The 20,156-nt window shown below is 52.5% G+C and overlaps 1 protein-coding gene across 1 annotated transcript; it reads left to right on the top strand.

Annotated features, from left to right (window-relative positions):
* The first annotated feature begins 7,281 nt into the window (after positions 1 to 7,281).
* ITM2C (integral membrane protein 2C) lies at positions 7,282 to 19,744 on the top strand. Its single transcript, XM_010956037.2, has 6 exons — positions 7,282 to 7,527; positions 15,235 to 15,375; positions 17,369 to 17,557; positions 18,272 to 18,382; positions 18,950 to 19,100; positions 19,603 to 19,744. The coding sequence occupies exons 1-6, from the start codon at positions 7,402 to 7,404 to the stop codon at positions 19,692 to 19,694; spliced, it is 810 nt and encodes a 269-aa protein (XP_010954339.1). The 5' UTR covers positions 7,282 to 7,401; the 3' UTR covers positions 19,695 to 19,744.
* The last annotated feature ends 412 nt before the right edge of the window (positions 19,745 to 20,156 follow it).

Genomic DNA, 20,156 nt, shown 5'->3' on the forward strand with positions numbered 1-20,156 from the left:
TCCTTTCACTAGAACATAAGATGCAAGCGAACAGTAGGGCCCTTGTCTGTCTTGGTTCACGCCTGAATCCCTACAGCCCAGCCCATAGGACACTCTCCATCAGCAGGCGTTGAGTGAGTGAATAAATAGCTCTACATGTTTAAGAGTCGATTTGGCTTTAGAGTGACTTTTTCACAATTCGTCTTCCAAACTGTATTTTACTGAATCGAGAATGTTGAAAATCGTTTGCTGTCCTTGTTTAAGAGGTGTCTTGAAGGTCTAGCACGGAGAGAAAATCAAAGAAGGTGATGTGAAGGTGAAATTGAAAATTAGCGGAAGCGCCGCCCTGAAGGTGGCCACCAGGGGGCGCCATCGAATCGCCCCGAGCAGGGTGGGGACGCGCCACCATCCGTCGCGGCGGGCGGACCCTGGGCGTGGCCATGTGCGGCTCCGAGAAGCAGGAGGGGCCCCCAGCTGCCCGCCGCCCCCACGTTCTACGTCCCCAAGTGTGCGTCTCCTTCTCCCCGGGTTCCCCGACCGCCTGCGACGGTGTTCCCAGGAAGAAGGCTGGCTGCAAATATATTTCCTTCCCAATAGCAGCTACAAATACAGAATTCCTGGGAATCAGTTTTACGACCTAGAAACTTCACTGAGGACCATAAAGCTTAAATGGAGAGACAAACCGTATTTCTGGATGGGGATGTAGACTCTCCCCCAAATTAAAGCAAATCCAATAAAAATCCTAATAGTTTTTTGCATACAAGTAGAAAAATCATTCTAAAATGTGCCTTGAAAAGCCAGTACATTACAATCATCAAGAACTTTGAAAGTAATGCCCAACGATTTCGATGTTCTATATACATAACAATGCTAGAAGAATTGATGAATATATAAGTTTAAAGAGAAGAGAGTTTTTCTAAGTGTACAGGCGAGGAAGAAATCATAATGGAAAATTTGAGGGATTTACATATCAAAACAGTCCGTGAATTCAATAGAAAGACAGATGTCAAAATGGAAAACTACCACTGAATTCTGATCCGACAGAGCTAATGTTCTTAATATACAAAGTGTATTTTTTATGAAGAAAAACACGAATAGAAGAACTGGGAAAGAACATAGGCAGAGCCTGATTATAGTAGAGTCTGGAGCCCCTGGTCAGATCTGTGGGGTTTATTCTGAAGGAAATGGGAAATCAGAGCCGGGTTTGGAGCAGATACCAGAGCATGGTCCGACTTACTTTTTAAATTGCGCTCTCTGGCGGCTGCATGGAGAACAGACTTTGCGTGGGCCGGGGAAGCGGGGCTGCAAAGGTCCAGGTGATATGATGGCGTGGACCAAGGTGAGAGAAACTGTCGGATGCGGATAGACTTTGGAGGCAGAGCTCAGGGAACTTGCTGGTAGATTCAGTGAGCTGTGTGAGACAAGAAGAGGTAACTGGATGACCAAGATTTGGCGTCACCGGCTAAAACAGGGTTGTCCTTGCCCAGATGTGGAAGGCTGGGGACGAGCAGGTATGGAAGAGGAAGTGTTCTGATGGAGGGAGTGTAAAAAGTCACAGCTTTTCTGAAGGGCAGGTTGTCAATATGTTTCATAATATTTTGCAAGATGTAGGTCATTTAAACCAGCCGACCGACTTGTAGCAATTTATCTTAGGAAAAGAGCAAGCTAGCAAGCAAGGAAGCACACTGCATACAAGCATCTTCATGGCTGCTTTGCTTGGAAGAGCGAAATTTGCACTGTTCTTCAATCAATAAAGTATGGTACATCAAAGAATAGAATTCTATGCACTCATTAAAATATAATCTGTATTTGATGACATGGAAAGGCATTCAGAACATTTTGCCAACTGAAAAAAAAGCAGATTAGAAAACCAAAGAACCCTATTCTTTACAAAATAAACTTTGTGAGTGTACATATGCATGTAGAGAAAACCTAGAAGAATATACGCCAACTGCATATGGATACTGATGGCAGAAGGTATCCTAGGGAAGTGTAATTACGGACAAGCCTGTGTTTTGGGTTGAATTGTGTCCCCCAAATTCATATGTTGGATTTGAATTTGAATTCAGCCTGAGGGTTAGTAATTCAAGCACCTCAGAAGGTGACCTTATTTGGAAATAGAGTTGTTGCAGATGTAATTAGTTAAGATGAGGTGATTAGGATGGGCCCTAATCCTGTAAGATGGGTGTCCTTATTAAAAGGGAAATTTGGATACACACACACACACACACGGAGAACTGCACGTGAAGAAAAAGGCCAAGATTGGGGTGGTGTTCTACACACCAAGGAACGCCAAAGATGCCAGTAAATCAGCAGAACGTGGGGCAAAATATGGATAGGATTCTCCCTCCCAGCCCTCAGGGGGAACGAACCATGACAACACCTTGACCTCAGACTCCCAGCCTCCAGAACTATTATTTCCACTTCAAATAAAAAATTTTATTAGAAATTACGTCTCATAAACCTTGACTGGGTAAAAACAACTTGCTTCAAAATACATTTCAAATGTGTATACCTGCTGATGACATTTTTATTTTTCTGAGCAACATTCTGAAAAACTCAGATAAAATAGTATTACTGTTTTTCAGATGATTTAAATGGAACATCCCCCTCCCCAACGGGGAGGGGTGTGGGGGGAAGCAGCAGTAGTGGCACAGCTGGTGGGGTCTGAACTGGATGCCCTTTGTGGAGAGTATTGAGGATGTCCACTGCAGCATTGTTTATAATAGTGAAAAACTGAAAGCAATCCAACAACCAGCAGCAGAAAATTATTTGAGTTATAATGCTTTCAGTTCTGCACTATTTATCATCTCATTTACACCTAATATTATTACTTAATTATTATTACCTATGAAATAGCTAATATTTCCCCTAATTTGTAGACAGAGACATAATGAATATAAGGACAAATGTTTTATCTTCACTAGTAATAAAAAAGAGTTAGGAAAAAATAACAAGTTCTTACTGTATAGCACAGGGAACTATATTCAATATCTTGTAAAAAAAAAAAAAGAAAAGAAAAAATTAAGAAAAATAACAGAACAAATCTGAAGAAAAGAGACAGATATAAAATTTTTTAAAGGCAGAAATAAAGTAAATATAAAACAGGAAAAGAAACAGAATTGATCAATCTAAGAGGTAGATCTTAAAAAAACACATAATTAGCAAATACCTGGCACTTTAAAATTTTTGAATAAAAAATTGACAAAATATTATAATATTGAATAGAGATAACATATGATCTAGCAATCCCACTCCTGTGTGTGTATACATGTATATATATATATATGATTATTACTCAGCCATAAAAAGACTAAAATATTGCCATTTGCAGCAACATGAATAGACCTAGAGAATATTATACTTAGTGAAGTAAATGAGACAGAGAAAGACAAACAGTATATGATATCACTTATATGTGGAATCTAAAAAATAATACAAATGAATCTATATACAAAACAGAAACAGACTTACAGATGCAGAAAACAAACTTACAGTTACCAAAGGGGAGGTGGGAGGAGGATAAATTAGAAGTATGGGATTAACAGATGTAAAATACTACACATGAAATTACTAAGCAACAGGGATTTACTGTATAACACAAGGAATTATATTGAATATCTTGTAATTACCTGTAAAGGGATATAAGCAGAAAAAAATAACTGAATCACTTTGCTGTACCCTTGAAACTAACACAATAATGTAAATCAAGTATACTTCAATTTTTTAAATTATAATATTGAGGTCTATGTTTTTACTTATAAAATTAAAGGACACATTTTAAATAATTTCACCAAAGGTAGTATAGCCATTTCTTGCAAATATGCCTGGTGATAAATTGAAAAAAACAGTTCTGGCGAGGACCTTGGCAATGTTTAGGAAAAAAGCCTGAGATGAGACAAAGATTTACATACAAAGATGTTTGTGAATTTGAGATGATTTTTAATCCTGCCAGACACATTGTTTTATATTGCTGCTGTAACATATTGTCATAAATTTGGTGCAACACAGATTCCTCGTCTAGGAGTTGTGTAGGTTAACAGGACAGTGGGCTCTGCTGTTTCCTCTGCTCCTGGTCTCACAGAGTCAAAAGCAAGGTGCAGGCCAGCTTGGGCTCCTTATCTGGAGGATCCAGAGGGGAATGTTCCTCCAGACTCACTCAGGTTGTTGACAGAATTCAGTTCCATGTGGTTGTAGGACTGAGGTCCCCGTTTTCTTGCACTCAGCTGGGAGTCTCTCTCCTGCTCTCCTCACAACACTCCCCCATCATCTTCAGACCAGCAAGGCCACATCCAGTCCTTCTTAGTTCAACTCTCTCTTGATTCTCCTTCTGCCACATCCCTCACTCCAGCCAGGGAAAGCTCTCTGCTTTTAAGTTTTATGTGATTAGACTGGGCCCACACTGATAATCCAGGATAATCTCCCTATTTTAGGCTCGTAAACTTAATTACATCTGCAAAGTTCCTTTCACCATGCAAGGTAGCAAATTCATAGGGTCCAGAAATGAGGACATGGGGAGGGAGATGGTGGGCATCCCGCCCAGCACCTGATAAGATGCTGAAATTATCTTAAAGGGAATAAAAGGAGGATATTAATCAATATTTCTCAACCTTGACGCTGCTGACGTTTTAGGCTGGATAATTCTTTGTCTTGTGCACTGTGTTCAGCAGCATCTCTGGCTTCTACCCACTAGAGGCCAGTAGCACCGACCCTGCCCCCCTTTCTTTCTCCCCCACTGTGACAACCAAAAATGTCACCAGACATTGCTAAATGTTCCTGAGGGTCAAAAATACCCTCAGTTGAGAACACACACACGCGGTGCACACGCACACATACACAAAAAATGTGATTCCAGTTTTCTTAAAGTCACAGCACACATAACCATACTCATACACAGAGAGTGTAAAAAATGTTGGCGAACAAGATAACAGGACATTCACAGTGGTTATTGTGGGTTTTGTCATAATAGTTGCTTTGTTTTCTTTACGTTTTTCTGTGCTGTTCAAGTTTGAATAACTATGAGTTTTAAGCATTATTTTATAAATCAATTTCTCCTGAAATAGATTTTTAAACACAAATTCTGTGTCATTACTCTTAGGAGAAGTTCTCCTTGATGGCACCTCACTGTTCTTGTAATGTTCTATTGAATTTTTGTATCTCTATTTGTAACTAAAATTATGTTTTCCCTTCTATTTGTCAGATTTTTGTATCAGAATATATAAAGTATGCCTGAAACTAATCAGAGCATCAGTGGAATTAACTGTTCCTTTAGTTGGAAAGAATTATCCAGTTAAATGATCTGACTGCTCTTAGCCATTTTTTGAGATAATTGCTTGAGAACTTTTTCCAGTAGCTTCCTTAATTATAGGGCATCATGATCTACTTCTTCTTGAGTCCATCTTGGCCATTTCTTCTTTTTCATAAAATCATTATTTCAGAATATTTATATTTATTAGATATGATTGTGTATAAAATATTTTATACTTTGTAATATCTACCTTCTCTATACTTGTAACTGCAGAATATAGAAAGGTATTAGTATTTTCTCTTATTTATTAATTAGATTTTCCAGAGATTTGTCTCTTTTTACTGATTTTTTTTCAGTAGAAATATCTCTTCAATATACTTAGCAGGTACAGCCATTATGGAAAACAGTATGGAGGTGCCTCAAAAAATTAAAAATAGATATGATCCAGCAATTCCATATGATCTGGCAATTCCTCTTCTGGGTGTATATCCAAAGGAAATGAAATGAGTATTTTGAAAAGATACCTGCACTCCTATGTTCATTGCAGCATTAGTCACAACAGCCAAGACGTGGAAGCAACCTAAGTGTTCATTGATTCATCGACAGATGAATAGATAAACAAAATGTGGTGTATATATTAATGGAATATTATTTAGGCATGAAAATGAAGAAAATCCTGCCATTTGTGACAACATGTGAACATGGAGGACGTCATGCTAAGTGAAATAAACCAGACAGAGAAAGACAAATACTATGTGACCTCATTTAAATGTGGAACCTAAAATAGTCGACCTCATAGAACCAGAGAGCAGAACAGTGGCTATCACAAGGTGGGGATGGGGTAAATGGGGAGATGGTGGCCAAGGGATATGAACTTTCAGTTATAAGATGAGTAAGTTCTGGGCAGCTGACAGAGCTCTGAGGGTGGTGGGTATACCCTTGTCTGAGACGCCTGCATGTTTTTTTCGATCCACTGACCGTCTAGAGCTTAATTGTAATTGTAAGGCTTAAATAACCAGTGCTTTAAATTGTAATAAGCCAGATCTCTTTTAAGAATAGCACTCAACTACTCAATTTGGAGAGAGGTAAACACACGTGGGGTTTTAGTTTTTACATGAGCTTTTGCAGGAGTTGATTCCAGGAGACTTTCCCACGGTGACCAATCTTGGTCCTCAACTGAGTTGATGGAGGAGTGGGAGGAGTTACGGGAAAGGGCGTGGCCAAGCAGCTCCAAGGCCTCCCCAGTAAGAGAAGGATTGAGTCTCCAGACACACTGCCCTGCAGATCTTCCCATTACACTTGCCATAATCCTCCTGGATGGGTAAGAAATGGGCAACAGGACCCTTCACTCAGTAACTGAGGCCACAGCTAACACAAGAGCGCCAAAGAGCAGGGGCTGCTTTCCTTTCTCTACTCCCAGTGTTCTCCGCATGCTCCCCGTGAGGGCTCTCAGGAAGGTTCTGCAGGAATGAATGATGAAGGGAAAAGAATGATGGAGAATGAAGCCGGTGTGGATGGATGCAGGATGCGGGACAAAGGCAAGTAGTTAGGCACCTGGCCTTGACACCTCCTCCCAGGGCCCAGGACAGGTCGGAAGAGGGACTGGGAGGAGGGAGCGGTGGGAGCATGTACAGTGAGGGCTCCAGCATTTCCAAAGAGGATGGTATGAAGTGGGGTAGAGGAAATGTGGAACAGGTCTAGAAGATGCATTTGCCTGGCAAACACGATTTTAACAAAGATTGTATATTCTGGGGATGCTGGTCTTGGAGAGGCAGATGGAAGGGATAAGGCTGCGAAGGGGGTTGAGTCCATGTCTGATTGGATGGATGGATGGATGGATGGATGGATGGATGGATGGATGGATGGATGGATGGAGTTACTGAATGAGTGGTTGCGGGAACTTCAGACTTCCCCGGGTCGGAGCAGCGCGCCCGGTAGGGGTCACTGCAAGCCCCTCAGGCGGGAAGGGGGCGCAGGCGCGGCAGGAGCCAAGGCCCTCCCTTATTGGGGCGGGGGCGGGGAGGGCTGGGGGTGGGGTTAGAGAAAAGGACGCGAAAAGGATCCAAACTTCCGGTGCCTGCAGAGCGCGGAGCGGTGGTGGCACAGAGAGAGGTTGCACTGAGAGAGGCTGCACGGTCAGAGGCTGCAGAGCGGACGCGCGGTCCGTCGCAGCCATGGTGAAGATCAGCTTCCAGCCCGCGGTGGCCGGCATCAAGGGCGACAAGGCCGACAAGGCTTCGGCCTCGGCCTCTGCCCCGGCCCCCGCCCCGGCCGCCGAGATCCTGCTGACGCCGGCTCGGGTGAGAGGGGCTGGGATTTGTTCAGATGGGGGGCGGGGGACCAAAGCGCGCCTTGCCGGTTCCGGCAACTGCCCGAGGCGCACTGGGATCCCGGAGCCTAGAGCGGAGCGGGGGTGGGAGTCAGGAATGGGTCATCGATCCCAAAGTGGGGAGGGGGCTTGGGTCCTGTCCCCTTAAGGAGTCAAAAGCATAAGTCTGAAGAGTGAGTGGGGGTCCGAGTCGAAGATGCCAGGTGGGGAAGCGCTCGAGGTCTCTTCCAAAAGTGGAGGGGGGCCCTAGACGCCTGGCCCCAAAATACGGGGAGGGGGCTGGTCCGAGGAAGTTCGAGGAATGTTGGTGGGGGTGTGTGCGTCTGGTTCCAATCAAGGAGGAGGGGCCGCGAGTCGATTCCCCAGGTGGGGGATGGGAGAAGGGTTGGACATTGTTTCCCCAAAGTAGGGCGGTGGGTTGTGATTGGTGGGGAATGAGGGGAGGGGGTCTGGTGCCAACGAAGGGGGAGGGACTATTGATTTCGTCCCAAACCGGGGACTGCCGGGGACGAAGGATGGGCTGCTAGTGTGCACCTGAATTTGTGGACCAGATTTAAAGCGATGAAACATGAAATGGAAATAAACCAGAACCGGCCTGGCCACAAGTCCGGGATTCGAGATTCGAGTTACGAGTCTGGGTGCCCTGAGCCCACCCCGCCCCCCGCCGTCTGGGCCTCCCAGCTCTCCTCTTCCTTCCTCTCCTCGTTCGCTCTCCCTCTGGGCTACCCCCTCCACACGGCGGGGATGCCCCTCCGCTGCCCGGGGGCCCTCCCGCATCCAGGTTGCGCTTTGTGGGGGCAGCGTCCTCCCCTTCCTCCCCTTTCCCTCCAGCCGTGGGGAGAGGAGGCATTTCCGCCGTGGAGAACTGTCTGAGCTGCGTGGAGTCTGACCGGGGGAGGGCCCCGAGGGGGCAGGACGCGTGGCGGGCAAGGAGGGGAAGGAGAGCTGGTCCGGCCAAGCTTTATAGTGCCCCAGCAAAGGGGCCTTCGCGGCCGTCGCCCCTGGCGGTCTTGGAGCGCACCAAGCACCCGCCGGCGCCCCCCCCCCCCATCGAAACAGGAGTTCTCTCCCTCTCTCTTTCCGTTGCTAGCTTCTGAGGAGTCTTCCACAGCACCAAGGCCCCTCCCCAAGTTGACTGCTCAGACTAAACCTTGAGGTGGGGGCGGGGGGTGGGGGGGCAGTCGGCGGTGAGGAGATGCTGCCGGATTACCTGTGCCCTGGAAAAGGGGACGCTGGAGAGGGGACTCAGAGGTGGGTGTCACAGCTAGAGCAAAGACTGAGCATAGAATTCCAGGAAGAGCCTTAGCGAGCCTCCTTGCCCTGGTGTGGTCACTGCAGCATCAGTGGCCACCGGGTCTGGTTTGGGGGTTGCATAGCAACCCCCACCAGAGCAGCTCTGTCTTCTCAGCTTAGATGCTGAGGGGATACTCCACATTTGAAGGCGTGGCCTGCAGCTTTAAAAGTTTGAAAGGGGTTCTTCAAGCCTTCTTCCTCCCTTGCACCCAGCCCCTGTAGGGTGCCAGGATGGGATCCCAAGTACTTCTCCCAAGGCCCAGAAAACTGGACCCTGCTTCTGAGAGCTATAGGATTCTGGCAGGAGGGAGGACCAGCCAGACAGTCGAGGATGTAATTCAAACTCCCGTTAGAAGGTCTGCCGAATTTCTCAGGAGTGGCACATTTTCTGGTAGCAGCCGCGCGATGGTAGATGCAGCCTTGGCTGTAACTGACATCCAGCTTCTGGCTCCAGAATCAAGCGTCCTCTCTTAAACCGTCCTCTCTCCCCTCGCACAGCGTGAAATGGAAACATCAACATCTTCCTGGTGCTGTTTGCAATGGTCTGAAGCCAGCTGAGTGCGCCTCCTCCCCAGACCTGATTAGTTAGGCAGGATTTCCCCCCTAAAACTCCCCCACCCCGCTCTCTTAATGGGCAAGGGGGAGCGATGGGGCCCCAGAAGGAGGATTAAAATCCCAGCACCTTTAGGACAGATCTGCTTGTTAGTAAACTTCCACAGCTCACCCGCCCTGAGGTGATCAGAGGAGGCTTTTGGGTGTCACACGTTGGCCCTGCCAGTCACCTGCTGGAATTGGAGGCTTGTGAAGAGAATTGACCTCTCTGAGCTTCTTGTGGCCTCGCCTGGCCAGTGGGCACATTTTCCACGTGTGCGGGGTGTGGAGCAAGCCCCCCACTCCTGCCTCCTCCTCCTGCGGTAAACACATCAGGCGCCCAGCATTCACAGTAGCCCAGGACACCAGCCAGGGACAGGCAGGCAGGCTAGGAGTTCCCGGGAGCTGCTTCTTTAAGAGAGGGCATTTGGGTTTGTCCCCTGCTGATGGGCGTGTGAGAGGAAAGCTGATTAGAAGGTCTCTTCTGGCTGGGGGCGACCCTAGAACCTTCCTTGGCTACTGAACTGCACTCAAAAATAAGATTTCAAGCTCTGGAAGGACCACTCAATGAACAGAGTCTTGTGAGTGCCTTTCAGCAGTGAGCCACCCTCTAGCTGTCATAATAAAATGTCAACCTGTATGCCCGCCCCGGGGGGCTAGGGGAGGGCAGCCACAGCAGCAGCACCAGCACAGTGGGCCTCCCCCGGCTTCTGAGTAAAACTGAAACAAGGAGGATTTTGTCCCAGACCTGCTGCTGGAAGGAAGTGCCTCGGTGGGCTGGGAAGGGATGGGGGTGGGGCCCCAGCTGGGCCTCCAGCTGCCCACCCTCCCCACGTGGTGCTTGTCTCTGAGATAATAAGAAGCCAGCGCTGATGGGCAGCTGGCGGGAAGTCAGCTTGGAAAGTGGGCTGGACGGGAAGCACCCCCTCTTAGCACTCTAGCCGGATCATTCTTCCCCTTTGGAGGCCTACCGGCCAGCCCTGCAACTCTCAGCCCAGTTCCCCTGTCCCTACTATCTGCCCGTGTCTTTGTGTATGCGCGCACGCGTGTGCACTCACGCACACACACACACACACACAGGCAGGTGTGGGCGTGTACAGACTCGAACAGTCAGGTTGGAGGCGCCACAAGAAGAGAGAACCATGTTCAGTAGTCATCTTCTCAGCGCTGTAATTTTCTCCTTGGCTTTTGCCTTTGATTAATGGCCCCTGTGTCACCCCCTCCCCCAGCCCGCATACCTGGGATCAGATTTCACTTTCCACCTCCTGGCCTCAGGCCCTTGGCAGGAAGGAGCTGGGTCTCCTGGAGTGGTTGGGGGAGGGACCCCTGCCAGCCAGGAGAGTGGATCTGGTGGGGCCTGGAGCCCTGCTGCCCCAGTGCCCCATACCCATGGGCCCTGAGGGCTGGGCCAAGAGGATCTTGGTGAATGGGCGGTCCTGCCCCTGTGGTGGTGTAGGAACTTCGGCGGCCATGCCTCGCCTGCCCTGGGACTTCCCCAAGGGGCTCTGGCTTTTGGACTTGTGCCCCAGTGACTTTTCTGCCTTCTCTCTCATTTCCCTTTCTTTTCTGTCCTCCTTTCGGCCCCTCCTTGCATGATTCAAGGCTGTCAGCAGATTGCCACGAAGGGATGAGTTTCTCTTACCATAAAAAAATCTTTATGGTAAGATCACGGAAGCACAGCCCCTGCAGCATCTCCGAGTTGCGTCTCCCCTAGGAGAGCTTCCAGCAGCAGCTGTGCTCCTCGCCCCCCGAACCTTTGTTCTCTGGGGTCTCATCTTGACTGTTGGGAATGGAATAGAAAGAATTAGCAGAGGGAATCTACCCCGGCTGTGCAGGGCTGTTCTCTGGTCCATACCCTTCTTCCTCCCCAGGCCTGCACTGTGGGCACCACTGGGTCACACGACAGGAGTGGGGTTTCACTGATGGTGAGTTCATGGTGCCCTGTCCGCGTTTACCTAGCTGATGTCTGTACTTCTGACCACACCTCTGCGTGCTCGGTGGGCGGAGGGCATTTACCCAGTCCCCCCACCTCTCCAGGCTTCTGTCTGTCTCACTCACACACACACTCCCTCCTTCCCTCCCTCCCTCCCTGGTGCCCTTGCCTCTGTGTTCTGCAGCCTGGGAGAGGAAGAGGCTGAGGAGGGGGAGTGGTGCCGGTGAGCTGAGGTGGGAGCCCGCCACCAGCCTGGGCCTGCCATGAGTGTATTTCTGGCGCCTGTGCTAGCTTCCTCCGAGCAGCCTGCCACTGTAGTTTAATCTGCTTGCAGTTAATTTGGACATTGCCACGGAGGGAAGGTGGGTGAGCTTTCTCCCTAAGCCGGGGAGTCTTCAGAGTTAATGCTTCTGTTGGCAGGGTTCCCCCTGACTCTTTCGTCGCTGGCTTTACTAAATCATTTAATGAGAGCCCTGCAGACTCCTGAAACAGGCAGGCCAAGGCCCGGGCCCCTCCTAGGTCCCCGGACATGTGGCCCAGGTGCCCCAGAGGCATGCACAGCAAGGCATGTTTCTCAGGATGCTCAGTTGCCATGGAAACAGTATCACTATTTTTCTGCTTTCTCTCAGTGGAAGCCCCCCAGATGCCCAGCTGTGAGTAACTGCTCCACTTGGGAGCTGTGTTTTCCTGGGGCTTCAGCATGACAGGTGAAGCAGCTTAAGGGCTTCGGGAAGCAGGCTCCTCGGCCATCATCCTGGGTGAGCTGTGCAGCCAGGGATTTTCCAGCCCAGGCTGACTGCGTGCTCCCAGGGGCCTCAGGGCTGCTGCAAGGGGCTGAAGGTGCAGGCACGGGGAGCTCCAGGCAGGATTCAGGGGCCTCCCCTGTGTGGCTCTTTCTGTTCCAGAGCGTTTGTCTCAAAGCAGAGTCTCTGTGATTTCCAGTCGGCCTCCTAGCAGCCTCTGGGCCTGCTTTCCCTTCCACCCCTGCTGCTCCGTGATGCTTCTGGGGGTTTGGCCCCTGCAGGCCAAATGTGTTGGGTCGGAAGGGGAGCAGGGTGTGAGCCAGGGGTGTGCACTCGGTGGGGGTCTGTAGGGACCAGATAGGAAGCCACTTACCTGCTGCATGTCTAGGAAAGGTGGGGGTCCACCACAGAGACCTGTGAGGACACAGGGTGGCGTCCCGGGGTCCTGACTGGAGACTCTTTCTCAGTAATGGTGGCCTCTCCTCCCTTCAGCTGCGGCCTCTCTTCCCTCCCCTGTCCTCACTGACCTTCCCTTTCCCCGCTCTTCCGCCTGCCCAGCCCCTCCCCCAGGCACTTAGAAGCACCTGACCCAGCCTGGGCCCAGAAAGGCCGCTGTAAAGCTAGTAGGTCTCACCTTGTCCGTGAACTTACATTGTGGAGCAGACCTTGGGGCTCTTGCTTTGTAGCCTATTGAGTTTTTTTGGTGTTTGTTTTGTTTTGTTTTGTTTTGTTTTGTTTTTTAAAGGCAGTTCTCACAAGCCTGCTTCTCTGGTTTTCCCCAACAAACACAGGAGCAAAACTTGGCCACAGTGCAGCTTCAACAGCTGGCTCGGTGGTGGCCCTAAAAAGGAAAGGTTTAGCTGATAAAGGTTCTGCTATTTTTATCTAGCACTTTATCCTTTATAAAGGGCTTTCAGGGTCTTTGTATCCTTTAATCCTGACAAAACCCTGGCAGGAAGAGTCTGTTCACATTTCACAGGAGGACCTGTGGAAGGTCAGGGGGCTGGGTGCTTCCCACTCATGGATCTCAGCCCATAATGGGGCTTCTGAGTCCCTGCAGTCCAATAAAATATACGTCCTGCCCTTAGGGCAGGATTCAGAGCAGGTGCAGTGCTTGGCCTGTCTTCCTGGTCACCCACCTCTCCTTTGGACCCACTCACAATAGCTGGAGCCTCTGGATAGCTTGTTCCTTGTGAGACCCTGGCAGAGCTTGGCCATCGGGTCGCCAGGTCCTGGGCTGCTCCTGGGAGCCCACTGGAAAATCAATGCCATTGCAGCCCCCAACCCATTCTGGCTGACGGCCATCCCTCAGGGCCCTGTGGGCAGTGGTCACGTGTGCTAGTGACCTTGCATAGTGCCCCCAGGGAGCCGAGGAGATGGCAGCCAGGTGGGTGGTCTCACCAGCTTGCTTCTCTGGTTTCGATTACAGGACCCCTGCAGCAGGGCCAGGGTTGGGAGAGGCCCCAGGCCTGTAAGGGGGAGCAGGATGGGCCAAGGTTCCTCTCCAGCCTGCATCCCTTGGTGCTGGAGACTAGGGGCTGCTGGCCTGGCAGTAGGTGTGCGCAGTGAGGGGGAGAGTCCTTCAGGCATTTTCTGCCATTTTCCTCGGGAAAGGGGTTTGGGAGAACCACAAGCGGGGAGGTATCAGCCCCTCTGATGGGATGGCCCTCTGCTCCCTCAGGCCCAGGCCCCACACCCCCATGTGCCCTAAGCAAAGGGGCGGGACCTGAGGGACACAGCAGGCCCTGCACCCGACCCCTACCAGTCTGGGCCCCCTTTGCTGAACTGAGGATAAGGGCCTGTCCTGGGTAACTTGGACCTGAACTGTGTCCCTACCTTCCTACCACCTGCTCCAGGATGAAGGGAGAATGGAAACACGGCACAAAGAGGGCTGAGTGGACAGTGGCAGAGCTGGAGTGAGAAGGTGCAGGCTCTGGGCTGGAGCTCCCCCCTTCCCCAGCTCTGCCTCAGCCCCTTAAGTGGTGGGGGAGGGGAGCTGGGACTGGCCTCTAACCTCTCCCGGCTGCATCACGGAAGAGGGTGGGCTCTGTAGGCAGAGACAGGCCTGGGGCCTTGGAGACATCTCCAGGATGAATGAGGCCTGCATTAGGGCAGGGGTGGCTGGGAGGACAGGCATAAAGATGAGGGGTGGCCAAGGCCACACACAGCTGGTTAAGAGCCCGAGTCACTAGACTCCTGGTCCAGTGCTCCAGGGAGCGCAGGGTTACTGAGTTTTACACACACACCTTCCAGCCACTGGCCCAGATGTGTGTGGACTGGAGCTGGGTCAGGCTGGCTGGCTGCTTCTTGGCAGCCCTGCAGCTACTGTCCCGAAACCAAGCATGGCTCCCCAGAGCAGGTTTTTTTCCAGGAACCTCCTGCCCTGGCCTCCCTGCCGGCAGCTGCCGCTGCCACAGCCACGTTTCCCTCCTGGCAGAGGCGCCCTGGCTTCCAGAAGCCTCCAGACTTCACCCTACAGTTTCCACTCCTGACAGCCTGCTTGACGCTCCCAGCCAGTGCCTGGGTGATGCCATCACTGTCGTGGCTGGCTGAGCCCTGCCCGGTGTGGCCTGAGGGGACAAGCACCCCTGCCCAGACCCTGTGGGCTTCCAGGAGCCCTGTCCCCATCAGTCAGTGACCGCTCCAGCCTGCAGGTGGATCTTGTCACTTCCTACTTCAGAAGCCTTCCCTGGCTCCCCATTGCCCAGAGCAGTGGCTCCAGCCTGCCCAGTGCACCCCAGTTCCTATAGGTGCCTAGGCCTGGAACAGTCACCAAGGTCACGTCTGTGCTTCCCCACTCTCTGTTTGAAAGAACCTACTGTGGTCAGAGCTGGTATAATGAAGGGGACTAATAGTGTGGGTAACTCAAAATACGCTTGCTTGATCTCCATGGGTCATCTTCAAGGTGGGGGTCCGTTTCTCTTTAGATGAGAAGAGCTGGGGGGACCCTGGCGATGTTTTCCTTTCCTGCCAGATGATGTTCTGTGTGTTTTGAGCATCTCCCTTCCCTCTGCCCCGAGGCTTCCCCTCCAGCCGGTGGGGAGATGTCTCACTTCGGGAAAGGGGATTCCCAGGGGGGTGGGACCACCACCTGCTGACCCTGTGCTGCTGTCCACAGGAGGAGCGGCCCCCCCACCACCGCTACAAGAAGGGCGGCTCCGTGGGCGGCGTGTGCTACCTGTCCATGGGCATGGTCGTGCTGCTCATGGGCCTCGTGTTCGCCTCCGTCTACATCTACAGATACTTCTTCCTCGCTCAGGTGAGGCCGGGACGAGAGAGAATGGCGTTTAGAGAGAAGCAAGGAAGTGTGCGTGTTTGCGGGGGTCAGGGGTGAGGGTGTGGGAGCGGGAGGTGTGAGCTGTTGAGAGCCAGGGGCTTGGTGTTGTGAGGAGAGGGCAGCCCCAGGTGGGACGAGTGCTCAGGGGAGCCCAGAAGACCTGCATCCTCGCCCTCCCTGGTCTCGGTCCAGGATACAGGACTGGGGCCCCGGCCTCAACTCCCATGGGCTCTGGAGGAGGGTCCTTGCCTAGTTCTTCAGACACACCTGAGCTTGACAGGGCGCTCTTCCAGGAACACAGTCAGTGATGGGGGAGCCAGGATTAGAGTCTGGGCCCTTGAGGCTCCTTCCCACAGTGTCACCCCCAGGGCGCTATTACCGGAAACTCAGGTCCAGCAGAACTTGGATCTCTGCAATCCCTTGAGAGTCCAGCCCCTATGCCTGCGGGTCATGCTTTCAAGAATTCCATTCCGGGCCTGGACATCTGGGCTACAAACCTTGAAAGGTGGAGGGTGGGTTGTAAACAGATTCACCTCCACCTCCTGTGAGGGCGGCCTTCGCCCAGGATTGTACCCTGGTTATCTGCTCACACAGCCAATCTGGGCCCAAAGCTGGCCCAGACACCTGGTCATGGTCACAGCGACCTTGTGATCAGCCCAGACCTGGGGAGGGAGGCAGTGCCACCAAGTTCTCAGACCTGAAGGTAGTTCAGTTAAAGGTCGCTCAATAGAATAACCATGAACACAACTTACGGGGAATCTCAGTGACAAGAAGGCTGAGAATTGCAAGTCATTTATGACCCAAGTGACCTCCTCCCACCCTTTAGCACTGGGCTTTCGCTTTGTTGTCACCCAGTTTTTCTGCAGTGGAAATTACTGAAGAGTTTGTGTTCCATGTGACTTACCCTGTGAAACCACACTCCCACACACCACTCACTTCCCGTTTTGTTCAGCATCTGCTCCAATTCCCCATGGCCTGCTCCATACCTGCCCCTGGTTCTCTTTCCCAGCCACGCGCCCTCTGGGGCCTTTTCCTGTTGCAGCCTCTGCTCCCAGCCCCGACTCACGCCCTCCTGGGGTTCCTCACCCCACCCGGATTCCTGGGGAACAGGGCCACCTCAGAGCAGCCTGTGGGTCTGGGCCCTGGGACAGTATGATTTATATGTGATGATTCACTCTCCTGGGAGAGCTGACACTCAGAGAAAGGGGAGTTCTGCCTATCACGGGCCAGGGCCAGCAGTCCCTGCTCTATCTGGAGGAGCCCCTGGGGGAGTGGGAGGGGCACACGGTCCCTGGTCAGTCAGTCACGTGCCTATCAGTCACGCCAGGCTGCCTCCCTACCCGTGCTGTTGGAGTGATTAGGCTGCCCCCCGAGATAGGATACACCATGTTTATCAAGGTTTCTCATGAGGTACGGGGTCCAGGGAAGGTGACGGGACTTGTGAGAGAGTGGACACGCAGCTTGCGGGGGGTGGGGGGGTACCACCAGAATCTAGTAACAGGGCTGCCTCTCAGCTCCTCCCTCTTCCTCCCGTGCTGGACCCCGCAGCAGAGGGCAGGAAGCGCAGGCGAGCACCCTCTGGTGGCAGCGGAGGGTGGCACCCCACAGGGCTCCGCCTGTCCACAGTCCCTGTGTTTGCCTCTGCAGATCCACCCCATTTCACAGCCGTAGACTCACGGACTTGGAGGCCAGAAGAAGCCTGAGGGGCTCTCGTCTTTTTACAGATGGGGAAACTGAGGCCTAAAGGTGTCTTCCTTTTAGGAACTGGCAGACCTGGCTCACCCTTCCTGACTCGGCATGTTTCTCGGTTTCTCCTTCTGTAAAATGGGTCTCACAGCCCCACCCTGCCTGCTTCCCCAGGCCTTCAGAGCCTGCTGTGGTTGGGCAGGCAGCAGTGGCTGTGCCGAGGGCACTGAGTGACCAGGCTCCCTCTCTTTCTCGCTCTTTCTCTCACCTCCCACCCACCCTTGCTCAGCTGGCCCGAGACAACTTCTTCCACTGTGGTGTCCTCTACGAGGACTCCCTGTCCTCCCAGGCCCGCACGCGCATGGAGCTGGAGGAGGACGTGAAGATCTACCTCGAGGAGAACTACGAGCGCATCAACGTCCCTGTGCCCCAGTTTGGTGGTGGCGACCCCGCGGACATCATCCACGACTTCCAGCGGGTGAGGCTGGCCAGGGACTGGGGCAGGGGTGGTGAGGGGGCACCCAGGGACCCAGAGCCCCCCTTCCACCAAGAGTCACCAGGAGAAGAGGAACAGGAGCAAAAGGAGAATGCCGACGTCCCTTGTCTAAACCTGAAGTACATACTGTGTAATGTACACTGTGTGGTAGATGTAGATGTCTATGGTTTAGGTCCATCGGGGATTTAAAGACACAGCTTTTATCATATAGGTAATGCGACTCTCACAGGACCTGAACTAGCCGTGTCTGACTTTCTCCTCAGCCTCCTGACAGCTGCAGATTGTTACCTTTTTACTGAGCTGTTTGCATGTTGACATCTTACAGAGGTGCCACACACAGGGCCTGGGGTGGAGCATCTCTTGCTGAGGGTCCAGGCCGTCCACTGGGGTGTTTGGACCGCGCAGGTTTGATCAGATGGACAGTTGGGACACTTACCGTGTTTTTCAAACCTCAACTGTGTGACCCCCCTGAGAAGAATCCTTGTAACAACTGAAACACTTAACAGGTGGTGTTTTCATCTGGTGAGTGGAAGCTTCTACAAACAGGCTAGGAGAGGTGCAGGAGAAGGGAGCCCCACCCAGGTGTTGAGGAATCTGGGAGCGTCGCATGGGTGCCCTGGGGTTCGTGCCTTGCACAGCCCACCAGGGCCAGGCTTTCGCCTGCGTAGACTGATGTGGCCCCCTCCTCCTGCTCAGGGTCTCACCGCCTATCATGACATCTCCCTGGACAAGTGCTACGTCATCGAGCTCAACACCACCATCGTGCTGCCCCCTCGCAACTTTTGGGAGCTGCTCATGAACGTGAAGGTGGGCGGGGCCTCGGCAGTGGCTGGTCCCCCCCCATGAGGCCACGCCAGGACAAGGGAGGTTCCTGCGGCAGGGGTGGGGGACCCGATGTTGTGGTCAGCTAGGCCGGGCATCAAAGGTTGATCCCCCACCTGCTCACTTCTCCCACATTCGAAGTTAACGCCTAACCCTCCACTTCGGCCTCCCTCACTACGGAAGAACCTCGAAACCAACTTCCTTAGCATTCACTGCCAAGTTCCGTGTCACCCCATGTCAGCAGTGCAGGGAGAAGATGGGGGCCCTGCCCCCGAGGAGCAGTCCCCAGAGGATGGGGACCAGGCTTGCACACCTGCGTGACTCACAGCAGTGCAGGTGCAGGCACTTGGCACAAACAGGAAGTGTCTCGGAATGTCAGAAGGGCGAGCCGTGTGGCCTCTGGATGAGGAGGGTGGTGTTGGATGGGCATTTCAGGCGGGGGGGAGCTTGGCTCAGGTGATCAGCAGGATGGTGATGAGGGGCGTGGGCAAGTGGGGACCACGGGAGGAGAGCCCTGGTTCTGACCTACCACTGTGGCTGCTCCCTTTGCAGAGGGGGACTTACCTCCCGCAGACGTACATCATCCAGGAGGAAATGGTGGTCACGGAGCACGTCAGCGACAAGGAGGCCCTGGGCTCCTTCATCTACCACCTGTGCAACGGGAAGGACACCTACCGGCTGCGGCGCCGGGCCACCCGGAGGCGTGAGTGGCGGGCTCCACCCTCCTTGGCCCCTGCCCCAAGCTCCAAACCATGGCCATCCTCTGGCAGTGCCTGGCCGCACAGCTGGAGACCAGCTGTCAGAGAGCTCAGAGTAACAGTGAGGATAACAGCTGGTGTTAGTTGAGCCCTGCTTCACATTCGTTATGTCTCCTAAGAGAGTGTAAGCAGGCAGCATCATCCGCATCATCACTATTCCTGCTGCCCCTTTTAAAGATGAAGAAACCGAGGCACAGAGAGGTTAAGAAACACTCCTGAGGTCACACAGCAGGAAAGTGGCCGTGCTGGGTGGTCTGACTCCAGCTCTTAAATTCACACCACTTCACTGCGCTGCCTCTGGGTGAATCTGGGTGTCATTACCTGGGCCTCCCGCTTTCCCCTGGGGGCCTGAGGTCCTGCTAAGGCTCCAAGGCTGGTGGCCTTTGTGGCCCAGCCAGTTCTGGGCCAGGACACAGGCCTTACTGGGATTTCTCGGTTCTCTCTCAGGGATCAACAAACGAGGGGCCAAGCACTGCAACGCCATCCGCCACTTCGAGAACACCTTCGTGGTGGAGACGCTCATCTGCGGCGTGGTGTGAAGGCCCCTCCCCCAGGCCCCGTCCCACCCTCTTTCTTTTTCTCTTCCGGCCACTCTCTGGCCCTCCTTCCCCTCGCTTAGCTTGTATTTTGGACACTTTTCCATAGATGTGACGTGTCTCCCCGTTTCTCTCTAGCCCTACCCGCCTCCCTGTACCAGAGCTGTGACCTCTCAAGGCCTCCACCTCTGCTGACCTCCCCGGTCTGGGGGATGGATGGGGTGCCCCAAGGGGGTTTCTTTGACCACCATCTGGAGGTCAGGTCCATGGGGGCCGGGCCCACAGCTGCACCGACAGCCCAAGAAGAAGGGCTGGGCAGAAGGGCCAGGCATGTTGGGGTTCTGGCGGGGGGAGGGATGTAGAGTGGGGTTCAGGAATGTCTGCACAGCTGGAAAAGTCCCGAAAGGCCTTTTCCTTGCACGGTACACTTCCTCCTCTGTTCCGATTCTGGGGCCTGAGCTGAGG

Source organism: Camelus bactrianus, chromosome 5 (assembly GCF_048773025.1).
Source record: "Camelus bactrianus isolate YW-2024 breed Bactrian camel chromosome 5, ASM4877302v1, whole genome shotgun sequence".
Lineage (NCBI taxonomy): Eukaryota > Metazoa > Chordata > Mammalia > Artiodactyla > Camelidae > Camelus > Camelus bactrianus.

Excerpts from the sequence above, each read along its gene's own strand:
- ITM2C (XM_010956037.2), top strand. The coding sequence starts at position 7,402 with ATGGTGAAGATCAGCTTCCAGCCCGCGGTGGCCGGCATCAAGGGCGAC. Across the intron at positions 7,528-15,234 it reads TCCTGCTGACGCCGGCTCGG|GAGGAGCGGCCCCCCCACCA; the intron begins GTGAGAGGGGCT and ends TGCTGTCCACAG. Across the intron at positions 18,383-18,949 it reads AGCTGCTCATGAACGTGAAG|AGGGGGACTTACCTCCCGCA; the intron begins GTGGGCGGGGCC and ends CTCCCTTTGCAG.